The sequence below is a fragment of the Canis aureus genome, chromosome 15, assembly GCF_053574225.1.
Source record: "Canis aureus isolate CA01 chromosome 15, VMU_Caureus_v.1.0, whole genome shotgun sequence".
In the NCBI taxonomy this organism is placed as follows: Eukaryota; Metazoa; Chordata; class Mammalia; order Carnivora; family Canidae; genus Canis; species Canis aureus.
In genome coordinates, this window is record NC_135625.1 from 44,538,951 (window position 1) to 44,553,621 (window position 14,671).

General features: G+C 49.5%; 1 protein-coding gene across 26 annotated transcripts in view; it reads left to right on the forward strand.

Moving 5' to 3' along the window:
* The window catches only part of CSGALNACT1 (chondroitin sulfate N-acetylgalactosaminyltransferase 1), a 327,543-nt gene extending 314,279 nt beyond the window's left edge, over nt 1-13,264 (forward strand). For all 26 annotated transcript variants that reach the window (XM_077849411.1, XM_077849415.1, XM_077849413.1 and 23 more), the window contains 3 exons: nt 480-574; nt 9,458-9,539; nt 11,345-13,264. In XM_077849411.1, coding sequence (XP_077705537.1) covers nt 480-574; nt 9,458-9,539; nt 11,345-11,628 — 461 coding nt within the window. In that variant the 3' untranslated portion in view covers nt 11,629-13,264. The remainder of the gene's footprint in view (nt 1-479; nt 575-9,457; nt 9,540-11,344) is intronic.
* The last annotated feature ends 1,407 nt before the right edge of the window (nt 13,265-14,671 follow it).

Consider the following 14,671-nt stretch of genomic DNA (forward strand, 5'->3'; position numbering starts at 1 on the left):
AGGGATCTGAGCAGAAAGAATCCACGTGGAGAAAACCATTCTCCTGGAGTTTGACTTGTAAGCAGGCTAGTATTCAGCTGATAACAACTGTTAAATCATTGATGCTCTTGGGTGTAAACTGGTAAAGAGCAAATGCCCTGGGGTCCCTAAATCTACTGCTGCGTGAAGTCACCCTGGCCCTTCTGGCCACCCTTCAGAATCCCACAAGGCAGCAGTTAATGGGTTAATGTCTGGCAGGGCAGCTCAGTTGCTCCCCAGAGCCCCCATCTGTCAGGACTTTGCATGCCACTTCTGTGCTACAGATAGCCGAGAGTCTGCCCATGTGGTCGAGGTGTGTAGGACTGCTGAGATCTGTTTTATGGCTGAGTGAAAAGAAAAGAAAAAGTGGATACGAATATCTGGGATTATCAGAGAGCTGAATATGAGTGAACAAGCCTACTAGCTTTGCTTTAAGTGAATGTTTGTTTTCTGGTTTGCAGGGAAGAAGGTATTTTATCCGGTCCTTTTCAGTCAGTACAATCCTGGCATAATATATGGCCATCACGATGCAGTGCCTCCCCTGGAGCAGCAGCTGGTGAGTAATTACCCCGCAGGTGCCTTTGTGCAGCTCGCTTCCCTGTCTTTCATTACCAGGGGCACCTGACCATGAGTAAAGGTGAGTGGAAATCTGTGGATTGATTCCCACAGTAATTTTTAAATTTGGCAGACGTTCTGGCCTTTGGTCCCAGTGTCTTGTTGATTAAAAGTGCTTGTAATATTTAAAAGTGGAAAATAAGTAGGAACAGTACCTTACAGAAAGGTAATTTCACACCTTCATAGTTTTCTTCTATGGCTTTTAGAAACTAGTATTATTGCATTATGGATGCAGCACATTTTTTCTTCGTTATTACAGACCCTCCCAGGTAAGAAAGGTGACAGCTAGGAAGCAGAAGTCAGAAGGGGGTGGCTCACTGCAGGTCACCCAGTGAGCACATCAGTGGAGGAGTGAGGACCAGATCCAGGACCCTTCCCATAAGTGCCCTCATCCCCACACATGGCAGCCACTTTGGAGCACGGTCACCAGCAAGGTGGCTCCTAGAGGAACATTGGAGGGGCTTCTGTACTGAAATCTTGGTGGGTGCCTGCATGGCCCAGTGGTTGAGCATCTGCCTTCAGCTCAGATCATGATCCTGGGGTTCTGGGATCAAGTTCCGCATTGGGCTCCTGCAGGGAGCCTGCTTCTCCCTCTGCCTATGTCTCTGCCTCTCTCTCTGTCTGTAATAAATAAAATCTTAAAAACAAAAAAGATCTTGGCTGCACAGGTGGTGGATAGTGGGACCACACAGCCCCCCAGGATCTCTGTATGCCGAGTGGTCTTGGTGGTGGCGGTGGTGGTGGCCCTGAGTCCAGAGAAAGCAGTGTGGGCCACGGGAAGGTGTGGTAAAGCCAGAAGAGGGTCTCTGTAACACAGGTAGGCAATGCCCTTCTGAGACAAAATTCCCCATTATTGTTGTCATCCCCAACTTGAACTCTGACCTTTCCCGGCAGAGGTATCAACTAGGTTTGTCTAAAGCTGCGTTCCAGCTCAGGATGACTGTCAGGAGGCGTCTGACCTTGGGTTGTCTGCTCTTCATCACTTTGAGTGTCTGTGTCTCCTCTTGAGGCAAAGCCATGTTTCTTCCCACTGAGTACCTCTTCGGGTACAGAAGGGAAATCCGCTGTGCGAACGTGAAGCTGTGAGGGAACCCCGTCTCTCAGGCTTCTGTGCAACGGGAGAGTAAATTGACTTCATTGAAAACATGTGTTCTTTGAGATTCTTTTGGCAGACTGATTTGGTCCTTAAGGTTCCAGAAGTAGCAAAACCTGTTCTCTGTAGCCCCGTCTTCCAGTTAACCCTCTGGCTGATATAGGGATCTTTTCTAGAAGGTTTAGCTTGGGTTCCCTGAGGTTGAATGAGGTTGAATCCTCGCCCATCCCAGCGTGGTTTCCCTTTGGCCTATGCTGTCCAGTACCGTGATCAAAAACTCTCTCGTCCTGCAGTGAAACTCCACTACCACAGATAGACCGAGGATCTGTTCACGTAACCATATGTATATGTGTGCTGGATATCTCAGCACCGTCAGAGTTTTCCATTCCCCAAGAATCAGTTTTTGTCTACCTTAGGATGATATCACTTCTGTCAAGACACAGACCACCTTGTTTCCTTTCCATGAGTTGTAAGTTTCTATTAGGGCTGGAGGGGGAAAAAGAATATAGGATTTATTTTCTTTCAGCCAATCAGAATGTAAGTTCCTTTGGTTTTAAATAAAGTACTTCTTTACATTTGACATCAAATATGATTAATGTTTCAACTTCAAACTCATAAAGATCTTATTTGCTTGCAAGGAATTCTTTTCATTTCACACTTTAAAAGTTTTATCCTTTTATTACCATTCCTGCAGGGAAGCAGGTGCAAAGGGAAGCTAGACGTGTGATGTGGTTAAGCCAGTTTCTGAGATCCCCAGAATTACTAGTCAAGCAGAAACAACTGAGGAATGCCTGGATGTCTCAGCGATTGAGAGCATCTGCCTTTGGCTCAGGGAGTGATCCCAGGGTCCTAGGATCGAGTCCCACATCGGGGTCCTGCAGGGAGCCTGCTTCTCCCTCTGCCTGTGTCTCTGCCTCTCTCATGAATAAATAAGTTTTAAAAACAAAACAGAACTGAGGTCTCTATGTCCACAGCTAGAGCCTCTGAATTATCCTGCAGCTTTGACAGTTACTTCCAAATACACCTTAGAGCTTTCCTAGAGCACATAAATCTGATATGTTAGGGTTCAGTGTTCATGATGGCTTAGTCCAGAGAAACACAGTAGCTGTCTCTGAGACACAGGGGGTTCTCCATCTACAAGGAAAGTATTGATTATGTTCGTTATTGGATGAGCCATTTCTTGAGCACTTGCTCCCTACAGAGATCTAGATTGGAAGTTCTGGATTAATCAGAGGAACTGAAACAGTTTTGTATGAAGTGATTGGGGAGGTCACTTTACTGTCTTGTTTTTATGGACTCGCCCAAGATCATACAACCAGCTAGTAGCAGAACTCAGGTTGAAAGCAAGATTTCCTTACCCTACTGCAGTGGAAGCAGATTTGCTTAGGATCAAGATGAGGGCTGAAATATAAAGGAAATGATCTGACAAAAATTCCAAAGGAGAACATCAAGCTACAGAAATTAATTTAATGGAAACAATGTGTAGGTGCTAAGAAGGTATACATTGAAACAAGATGGTTAGACATGGTAAGTTAGTAAAGACTTCCTACCAAAGGTTCATTTTGACTCAGTCATGAAAGATCTGAGATCTGCAGATATTCTTTTTTTTTTTTAAGATTTTATTTTATCTGACAGAGAGCATAAGCAGGAGGAGCAGCAGGCAGAGGGAGAGGGAGAAGCAGGCCCTCCGTGGAGCAGGGAGCCTGAAGCAGGACTTGATCCCAGGACCTTGGGAACATGATCTGAGCCAAAGGCAGACACTCCAACAGAGCCACCCAGGCGCCCAGATCTATAGATATTCTTGAGAGCCACCCTGGAATATCAGTGTCGAGGTGGAGGGAGAACACAGATCCAGAATGGAGCCATAACGAAGAGTACTCACTGATGCAAACACGAGACAAGTGTGCGCAGCCCAGCGAGTGTGACCTCAGTAGTCCCTGTGCTGGTCACTGCCTGTCAGGGGCACTGCTGTGACACTTTGTCTTCAGACTAAAGCCAGAAGTCACATTCGGGGGCGGGGGGGGGGGGGGGAGGGCATTCAGACTAGTTGTTTCTTTACTTTTGAGTATAGACCATTAATAATAAGTATGTGACATCATGGGATTTTATGCTAACATTTAATTTTTTGAGTTGTAAACCTGAGATAAAACTTGCTGATATTTTTATGTAGAAAGACTCAGAGAGAAAGGACTGACTCTCTCTGACTTAAATGATTATTAACTTTAGACATTCCACTTTCCTGGTTCCAACCTGGTTCGTGCTGGTACCCACCCAGCTCTTCTGTCTGCAGAGCCTCTCCCTCCCCGGACACCCGGCCTTTCCTTCCCCCTCTGCCAGAGATATATTTCCAAAACATAGATTAATCCCATTTTAAATCATCTTGTCTGGCTTAAAGCCAGCTAGTAAATGTTTAACCACCCACCCTCTGGAAAGAGGAGAGGCAAAGCCCTGATACAAGGTGTTCGCCAGTTTCCATGCTGCCAGTGATTCCACCCCCCCACCACCCCGTGGCCTGGTGGAGGCCCAGAGCGATGTCCCTGCACACCGAGGTGGGGTGAGGTCTGGGAGCTGGTCCTGCCGGCCCCAGCATAGCACTGCCAGCCTTGATGGCTCCTTGGTATTAAGTGCCCCCCCACATAGACTTGGAAACCAGTGACAGAGCATGTGTCTGCAAACCCCAGCACCTGGCGCATGGCGCCAGCTCAGTAGACCCCTGGCCTCTCTGCCTGGTGTGTGCCCGGCCTGTGTCTGTGCCCTGGCCTTGCCCCGTGAGGCCCTGTCACCACCGCCCCCCCTCCAAGGCTTGGGGGGTGTGACCTCTCAGCCTGCTGTGCACCCCACTCAGCATTTCCGTGCAGCGACTTTTTGCCTGTCTGTCCAGGGTGCACATGGCACACTGAGTCCTGTCCTCACCCTCTTTGAGTCCAGGTACCCTCCCTGTCTGCCCCTTCCAGGAAGTATGTTACCACTAATCTGCATTTCGGTTTACATTTCTAAAACTTGCTGACTGAGCAGAGTCCATCCTTTGGTCTGCTCTTACACAGATAGCGCTGGGTACCACAAGTGGTCATGCGTGCCATCCACAGCCTGTGGGAAGCCAGCACTGCGCCCGCCTTATTGCATGGACCCACCAGTGAGGCGCAGGGGCACGACTGCTCGTTCCACAGACAAAACTTGCTGCACTGAGGCGTAGGTCACTTGCTGGGATTGCTGAGTGAGACACTGGGAAGCAAAGGTGGCCCTGTGTGATGAAGACGGGACCAAGGCCGATGCTGCGTGGCAGCCACGTGTTCTTAGGCCTTGGAGTGCTTCCAGGAGAGTGGAATCCAGCCATGGCTATAGAGTCCTACATGAGGAAGCCTGGACAGTTCTCCCCCAGCATGATACCCTCCAGAAGATACCTTATTCTTTTAAGCAGATACCATTAAAAGAGGCCTTGTGGGAAAATGTGGGTTAACAGGGATCTTGGAGGAGGTGGCATTCAAGTCCATTCTTAGACCAATTCTATGAAAGCTGTGCCTCCACGGTATTTTATTTCTCAAGACATAGAAACGGTTATAGCAATCCTGGTGTTGGTCCGGGCTCAGTCGTTCCACCTCTGCACCCCCATCCAGACTCCCCCAGTGCCCAGGTAAGGGAAGTATCATGCAGGGTCGGGGGCACCCACCCCAGCCACTGAAGGCCTGAAGCTCGGGGTGGCTGCTGCTTGCAGGCAGGACTGGCTGCATAATTCATGTGGCCCAGTACAGAGTGGAAGTGCAGGGCCCCAGTGCAGGAATTATTAAGCATTTCGAGAGCATTAAACCCAGGAGGAAAGCCTCTGAGCGCGGGGCCTGCCGACTGCAGGGCCACATACCACAGGTGTTTCTCGTGAGTGTGAGCCTGGGCAAACACAGCCTTGGCTCTTGGGAGGCTCTCTTTGATTTAGAGGTAATACTCTGCTCGAATATTTGTTATTTATTTTATTTCAGGGCCCAGATTGCACCATTAAACCATCGGCACCATTAAACCGACAGGCACTGACTGCCTTCCTGGGTCCCCCTGCAGCTGCAGGGTGGCCGTCTTCCCACATCTCTGGGGAGAGACTCTGGTCTGTGCTTTGTGTTTTGGTCCCAATAGAAAATAATCAGCCCCGTCACATGCATCACCCACAGAGGTGTGGGTCTGGAAACTTCCTGTGGGAGAGCAGGCTTGACAGCCGTCCTTCTGTGCTGTGCTATGCTCCTGCCCTGCAGTGCTCTGCTGAGATCTAAGGTGGAGAGGGAAGGGGGCTGCAGAGACTTGAGAGGAGGCTAGTCCTCAAAAGACCTTGTGTTGAGTCAGGATAGCACTTGAAAACAGATCGGCGAAATTCAGGAAAGAAGGAGATGTTTTTCTTTTGACTTATGATCTTTATCTGAGTTTCTTCCTCCTCTGTGGTAGTAAACATTGTTGGTGTATATTTATCTTTTCAAAGCTTGAATAGAGCAGTGGAGCTTCTTGTGCCTGGGGCGGAGGCTCTAAGCAGCAGAGCCCTCTGCTTAGAGCCCAGGAAGGCAAAAACATTTTTGTCCGTTTGTCCAAAGCCACATGATTCTGAATTTTCCCACCAAAATCCCTGGGCCCTCATGACTCACCCAAGAACTCCTTATGTGATCCATGTCTGTTTCCACTGGCATGAAGCCCTCTCTGCCCTAAGACTGCTCCTCATCCTCTCTTGGAGAAGCATTTATTGAGTACCTGATGTGTACTTGACAGTGATCTGGAGGCAATCAACCAGACCAAGGCCCTGGGCTTATGTTCACCAGTGGTGGTTGGTGAACACAGAAAAGAGAGGAAACAAATGCATCAACCAGATAATTTCAGAAAGCTGTGTTATGGAGAGAATAAAGCAGGTGACAGTATAGAGAGTGACATGGTGGTGACGGAGGTACAGGCTGCCGACCCTGGCTGACGAGGCCGGGATGACTGCTCTAAACAAGTGATGTTGGACCAGAGCCCACTGGTGAGCAAAGAAAAGGTGACCCAGGAAAGGGGTCTGCAAGTGTCTAGCCTCAGAGACCTGCCAGCCTGGTGTGTCCAAGGGGCAGGACAGAAGGAGACTGTGTGAGGGGATGTGAGCTGGACGAGGCAGGCGGGGCTTTGGTCACGTAGGACCTTCACAGGGCAGAGGTTTTCTCTGGGTTTATTCTAATTGTATTAGTGAGAATGCAATAAAAGCCCCTTCAGGGTTTTAAATTGGAACATGCTGTGATCTGATAAACATTTGAGAGCGCTCACTCCCAGCTCGGCTACTCGTTGAGGGCACGATGCCAGTGACGTGACACAGCTGTGGGGGGTAAAGCCTGTCAGGAGTGAACTCGGGCTTGCCCTGATGTTATATGCTGTGGGTGCCATCAGATTGGTTTCCACCAATGGCTAAATTTCAAGGAGCATTTCAGATAGTGGCTTTCTTAGGCTTGCCAACCAGTTAGGAAGTTTTTATATAGTGCATTCCCCAGCTGGTAAATCAGTTTGTGTCTGTCCCGCTGGTCCCAGGTGAGGGTCACTCTTGACCTTGTCCAGCCTTGCTGGGTGCTGCATCCACAGCCTGGGTGTGGGGCGACCACCTCTTGCCACCCCTCTTGTCTTTCTTCCCAAGCCCTGGCCTTCCTCTTTTAGATTCCATACAGACCTCAGCCAGATGCTTGAAGTTGGGATACTGGCACTTCTCTTAACTCCATGTTTATCCAGAAGCTTAGAGGACTGGTCTTCATCCTGACCAGCAGAAAGGATATTAAGCCATTAGCTGCAACAGAAACCGTGTGTACCTGCTATGAAACAGAAACTCTTTTTAAAAAATGACTCAATGGAGATTTTCCCAAGCTTTCCTTCCCTGCAAAATCTTTCCAGTTGATACTAATGAAATTACCTTGTCACTTGGGAGATATTGTATAACAGGCCTTTGTTCTGAGGAGGAATTGGAACACATCTGCTGGGACTCACTGACAAAATCTCTCTTGGTCCTCATTTTCCTTCCCCAAACCCTGACGCGTATGTATTCACTCGGTGCGAGTGGTCGTGAAGAGGAGATGGTTTCATGGATTACAAAGCAAAAGAATTTTTAATTTCACAGCTCTGCCACGAGCCATTTATGGAAGACAGTTGAGGCTGTGGTAGAGACAAGAAGCTTCGGGAAGGTGGAAGAGCAGTGAGGATAGATGTTTGGGAGCTGGGAGAGACCTTAGCGGAGGGTTAGTTCAACCTCCTGATTGATTGGTTGATTGACTGATTGCTTTTATTTGAGAGAGTGACAGAGAGCATGAGTGGGGGAAGGGCAGAGGGAGAGGGAGAAGCAGACTCCCTCCTGAGCAGGGAGCTGATTGCTTGTTGGGCTCCATCCCTGGCCCCTGGGATCATGACCTGAACTGAGGCAAATGCTTAACCAACTGGGCCATCAAGGCACCCCTTAATTTTTAATTTTTATTTGGGGGGAGGGGCAGGGGGAGAAGGAGAAGAATCTCAAGCAGGCTCTAGGCCCAGCACAGAGCCCCACGCAGGGGGCTCAATCCCACGACCCCAAGATCGTGACCTGAGCCGAAATCAGGAGTCAGATGCTTAACGGACTGAGGCACCCAGGCGCCCCTCAACCACCTCATTTAAAGGAAAGGAAGTAGAGGCTCAAAGAATTGAGGGATCTGACGGAAGCAGAAAAGTCAGTCCATGGGCAAGTTGGGAGGAGACGCTGGTGCTCCTCCCCTGCTACACAGTCTGTGATGAGCAGTGAGCAAAGGGAGCCAAACCTCACAGGCAGAAAATGGAAAAGTCCTGGTGGGTGGGGACCTGCTGTGGCCCCCTCCCACTTCCCCATCCCTCAGGAGGGGATTTTCTGCACTAAGCACCGATGTTAACCCCAAGAATGAATCGTGAAAAAGAACTATTACAGTCTCAGAATGAGTCCCAGAATTAGCTCCGCCAAAAAACTAAAGGAAAGTTTGGAAAGGTCTTGCTGCTTTAGCAAATGCATTGGAAATTTCTTTGCAGAGTAACAGGCTGTGCAGGCCCCGGCCTCGCTCTCTGAAGACCGTCCCTGCTTGGATGGCCTCCTGGCAGCCCTGCAGCTTGGCACCACCACAGATGCTCTTGGGAGCAGTTTGGTTTTAAAATAGTTTAGAGATGAATGGACAGAGCCTTTCTTCAGAACCTGGACTCCTGATGCCCTTTACCTCAGGGAGCAAGAGGTCGCAGAGCCCAAGTAACACACTGCCTTCTCAGGTTTTCTTTGCATTTCCCAAGGGAGTCCTATGTGTGCCCCTGTGCCAGGGCAGCTGACTCCCCGGCTGTTCTCTTTGCCTTTCCTCCCTCCCAAGCCCTGGCTGGCTCCCACCCGGCCTGTGTGAGGGGCCGAGGCCTCCTGTTCTCTCTGGTACTGCTGCTGAGCCAGACACGTAGGTGGCTTTTCCATGGTGCCGCTCAAAAGCTTGCTCTCCTGGTTTGTTTTTGAGTGTGAGTGTGAGCATGAGTGTGTGTGTTCATGCCGACACCCTAGGAACCTTCCAAGCAGAGGTGCCAAGGACCACAGGGCCCATCTCGGAGCTGCTGCATTCAGGGTGTTCCTGGCTGTCGAAAAGGCCTGGGGCCCAGCGTTTCCTGCGCAAGGCTGTCGCTGGGCTCCCCACTTCACACCAGTGGCACCGCTCTGTGACGTCTCTCCATCACGGTCCCCTCTGTCCACCCCTCCTGAATGACCGAATGACCATGTTTTCCCCGCAGGTCATAAAGAAGGAAACTGGATTTTGGCGAGACTTTGGCTTTGGGATGACCTGTCAGTACCGTTCGGACTTCATCAATATAGGTAAGACGGCGCCGAGCAGCACGTCTGCACCTCTGCTGCCACCTGGAGGCCGAGGCCTGAGGCCCAGAGCAGGCGGGAGGGCCCCGGGCGGGTTCCCAGGATGCTGGGTGTACCCACTTCCCAAGAGAGGGCTGTTGCTCTTGTCGTGGACTTGGGGGCTGGACCAGGAGGAGGCTGGGGCATGTGTGACCTTGAGCCCCTCTAATCTCCACTAGACCCTCCCAGTCACCCCAAATGTGGCACACAGACTGAGGGCAAGGCAGCTGCTACAGACAGATGACTTCAAACCGCTCCCCCGGCCGCCACCACCCCGCTCCCGAGCCTCCTTCTGACCTAGTTCTGGCTCTGGTCCCTCCCAGGCAGAACATTCTGGGCCTCCACAGTAGCAGGATCCACTGAGAAACATAAGGGCAACGTGGGAGATTTGGGAAAATCACATACCAGAAAAGATCCAAATTTCTCTCTGCTGAACCTTCGAAAATTCCAGATGCTACTTCAGGCTCCGGCTGAGCGTATAGTCACTGTCCATGCACACACGTTCCCAGAATGCCCAGAGGCCCTTAGGTCACAGTTGAGGCCAAAGGACACGGGGACAGCACGGCAGGTGGGGGCTGTGGGATGAGAGCACTTCCTGTCCCTCAGAGTGGCACCTGCTCATGTGCCTTGAGAGAGAGTGACATTGTGACTCTGCACACCAGAGGCTTTGGTCTTGGGCTCAGGCTCAGGGTGGCTGCTGGCATGGGGTCAAGAAACTCTGGCTCCCAGATGATGGACACTGCCACCACCCCGCCCCATCTTCCTTTTTAAAGCAGGTTTCCGTTTCGAGAAACCCTGTGTTCCCGTGCTCTGTGTGCACGGACAGATCCATTTTTGATGATGTATGTTTATCAGACTTGAATTTAGAATAAACTGGATTTTCCTAAGGATGGGGCATCATGGCAGCTGACACATGTGGGAATGGTGGGCTCCCTCCATGAGCCATTGCTGTCACCTCAGAGTCTCTGGGTCACGTCTGGACCCCAGTCATCCCTTAGCATCTTGTATTTATCTGTAAGCATCTAACTTTTGCACCGTCTCTTTAACAAGCTGTAATGATACCGATAAGAAACCCATTACAACGAAGCAAGCACTTCCCCTTCTGTGACTGCTCGCTCGGGCATGACATCTAGTTCGCACCAGGATAAGGAACCGTGGCTCAAGAGAGGTGACCTGGCCGAACTGAGACTCACGTTCCTGACCCCTGATTCTGTTGTCTGCCCGCCGGCCATCAGGGGCCACCAGCCACTTGCGTGCAGAGCCCAACCATGGGCAGGCTCAGGTGGCCTGTGCATGGGTCCCCCTCCCGGCCTGGTGGTGATGGGCGGCCTGGAGCAGAGGAGGGTGGCCTGGGGGCCATGTGGGACCAGTGATGACAGGCATTTGGGGGGACTTCACCACTTTTCGTCAAAGTTACATTTAAGTCTTGGAGGGTTCAAGCTGGCAAGGCGGCAGCAGGGCCCACTGTGGGGCTCAGGCCACTGCGTGGCAGTTCCAGCAGCCCTAGGAGGCAGGCGGTGCCAGGAGGCCTGTCTGTGACCTCGTGGCCTCCGGGAGTGGGTGCTGGCCGCCGCTGTGAAACCTTCCCTTTGGGGTGTCTGAATTCTCCCTTGCAGATGGACACCCGCAGATTTCAGAGGGGCAGTGACACATGCCCCCTAAAACACTGCCGCACCACGCAATGAGGGCCATGTCTGTGTGAGGCAAGAAGGGCACAGAGGTCGGAGGCGGCCGAGCAGCATGACTCAGCGGTGTCCTCTCTCCCACAGGTGGCTTTGACTTGGACATCAGAGGCTGGGGCGGGGAGGACGTGCACCTGTACCGCAAGTATCTCCACAGCAATCTGATTGTGGTGCGTACACCTGTGCGGGGGCTCTTCCACCTGTGGCACGAGAAGCACTGCGTGGACGAGCTGGCCCCCGAGCAGTACAAGATGTGCATGCAGTCCAAGGCCATGAACGAGGCGTCCCACGGGCAGCTGGGGATGCTGGTCTTCAGGCACGAGATAGAGGCCCATCTTCGCAAACAGAAGACGAGTAGCAAAAAAACCTGAACTCCCAGGGATAGATCCAGGGAGGTTTTGTACTTTTTTCCCTTTGTGATCACTGAACATGTGGCTGTGACAAAGAAAAGATTTCCCTCAAGGGAAAGAAAAAAAAAAGTTCAACTGATTAGTAAAAGAGATGGGAGAGAGCCTCTGATTTCTCTCTGCCTATTTGGCTCAACCCAACAGGAATTAAAATCTCCCACTTGGCCTGCAGGAGCAGCCCAAATGCATCCCGTGCAGAGTCTGACAAAGGCAGGATGATTGTGAGGTTACAAGCCTAACTGCGTGGAGGTTTTGTGTTTACAGCAGAGTGAGAGCTATTATCTTTTGTGCCCGTTGAAACATTCACAAATTATAAAAAGTTTTTTTTATAAGGAGTTCTTTCAAATGAAAGGCAAGCACATGTCTCCCCTATGAGTGATGACTGCGTGGGTAGGGCTGTCGTGCCTGGAAATGCTGACATATCAGGAGACCTTGTGAGCTTCGGAGATACACTCCTGGCGATCCTTGTGAGTATATTAAGCAAAACCAAATGGACTCAAAAAGAGAAAAAGAGAAACTATTGTGTCATTTCCATCCAAGATTAACCAAAAATAATCTGCTCATCTTTTTTTATTATAGTTTTAACCATCCTCGTTTCTTAATTTTATTTAAAAATGCCTTTTTTTTGCTTATGAGTTATATTCTGCTTATTTAATTACCAATTTGCAAGCCTTACTAAGATAGCACAAGTTAGCATACATTTTTATATACTTTAAGAAAATACTTGTATTGTGAGAAACTTTAGTTCAGATTGAGCCCCATATCCAAGGACATGCCAAATGCTGATCCCGTCAGACCCTGAATGTCAGGTGGAAGTCGTGGCATGGGGCTACTGATACATCGAGACTTAGAGATACTTTATCTGAAGAGTATTTCCCAAGAGAAGCAACTGATCATTGGAGGGAAAGAAAGATATACGTTTTCCCTTAACAGAAAGCCTCATTCAGACTGGTAATATCTTGATTTATTCAAAAGTCAGAAAACACATTTTCTCCTCAGGAGAACTGGGGACCACGTTCTTACCTGTTTAAATAAACCAAAGTATACTGTGTGAACCAAACTATCTTTTTTCAAAGCAGGGTGCTCTTCCTGGCTGCTGGCTTTTATGAAAAGAAATGCAGAAAAATGTATTTTGTGAAAGATCACTCCATCTGCCAGAGTCAAGTGGGATGGGAGATTTTGCTACATGTTCACCCACCCCAATCTACGGGAAAGTAAATATTTTTTAAATTAAACAGTTCTACTTAGCCGCCAAGATGCTTCTGAAAATGGCATTTTATTACAGTTTCCAACTATTTTTTAAAAATACAGTTAACATTGAGTGATTTCTACATTCATGTGAAAATTATTTATTTATTAGCCAGCACCAGATGCATGAGCTAATTATTTGTGATTCCTTGCCTTCTGTTTGCCCACAGTCAACTCATTGTTTAAAAGCTTCCAGAACATTCAAGCTGTTGGTGTGTAAAAAAAAAAAAAAAAAAAAAAAAAAAATGCATTGTATTGATTTGTACTGGTAGTTCGTAAAATTTAATTAAAACACAGGACATGAATGGAAGGTAACATTGGACAGCTAATAAAATATGATTTGTGGATATAATTTCTTCTTGGAATAAGAATGCCATTTCTTTAGTTTTGGGAAAACTTTTTTAATGTGGAGAGACCAGGATCTCTGAACCCTGGTGCAACAGACCCCATGGGCTAGATCCCTCATAGTTGCCAGGGCTGCCCTGTGTACTGTAGGGTATTTAGCAGCATCCCTGGCCTTCACCTGCTAGATCCAAGGAGCATCTCTCACCTACATTGACAATCAATATGTCTGCAGTCATTGCCACATGTCTTCTGGAGGGCACAAAAGCACCCCCCTACCTGCCCCTTTTGAGGACCACTGGTTTAGAAGGAGAGAACCACAAGGGAAAACCTGGCTGTTAATATTATTTCACTTGTCTTTTTTTAGAAGAAATTGAGAAATGATTTCTAAGGTCCTTTTCTGACTGGGTTTCATATTTTCACATACAGTTGGGATACTGGAGATTCAGGGCATCTCTGGCCTCTCTCCAGCAGTTCTGGGGGCTCCGCGGGACTGCCCTGCACAGTCCTGCCCATATTCTCCAGGTGTCAGGAGGATGCACTTCCAGCAGGCCGGCAGCAATGCTGCGAACCTTGTGATTAGGCAGGTCTGGGTGTCCTGCGGACGATGTAATCCCAGGCTGCACTCTGGGGGCCAACCAGCCATTTGTGCTGCTGTCGGTTGCATATCACTGATGCCTGAGGCAGTGATTAGGAATTGAGTTTCAACAGTTGGTTAAGAATTGCTGAGGTAGATGAAGAAAGGAAACAGCATAATATTGACCTATTTCTCTTTTTTTAGAACTTAGGTATAGCAGTTTTATTAACAAGTAGGAGTCCTCTTAAAGCACATGTAAGAGGGGGGTCTGTTTTAGTTTGGGCTGCTGTACAAACGTCCCTGGATGAGGTGGCCTAACCAGCAAGGGGATGATTAGGTCACAAATGCCGAGAATTCCGGGATTGAGGGGCGGGCAGATCCGTTGTCTGGTGAGGACCCATCTCACTGGATCCACGCAGGACAGAGACCCGGCAGAGGGCTAAGTACCTCCTAAGGGCCTCACTTCCAAATACCATCACAGTAGGGCTTCAACATCTGAATTTGGGGGCGGGGGGTTGCAAACATTCAGGCCTTAGCAGGACCTACCCTGTCCTGTATACAGAAGGGTTGGTGAAGGCCCTGCTGCGACATTACAGTTAGGGGACTAGGAATTTAACCCCAGACAGCAAAGGAAAGGAGTGAGGACCTCTGGCTTAGAGGACCCAGTCCCATGAGAACTTCTAGACGAAGGAAGTGCTGAGTCTTGGGCCTGTGTGATGCGCTGTCTGCATCTTCCCTCTGTTCTCATGGTATCTGGGTCACCCAAGAACTAGCCCAGCCATCTCCCTGGAGCGGGGACGTCCATGCAGACCTGGGTCCCCTCTGAGCAGTGGTGAGCTG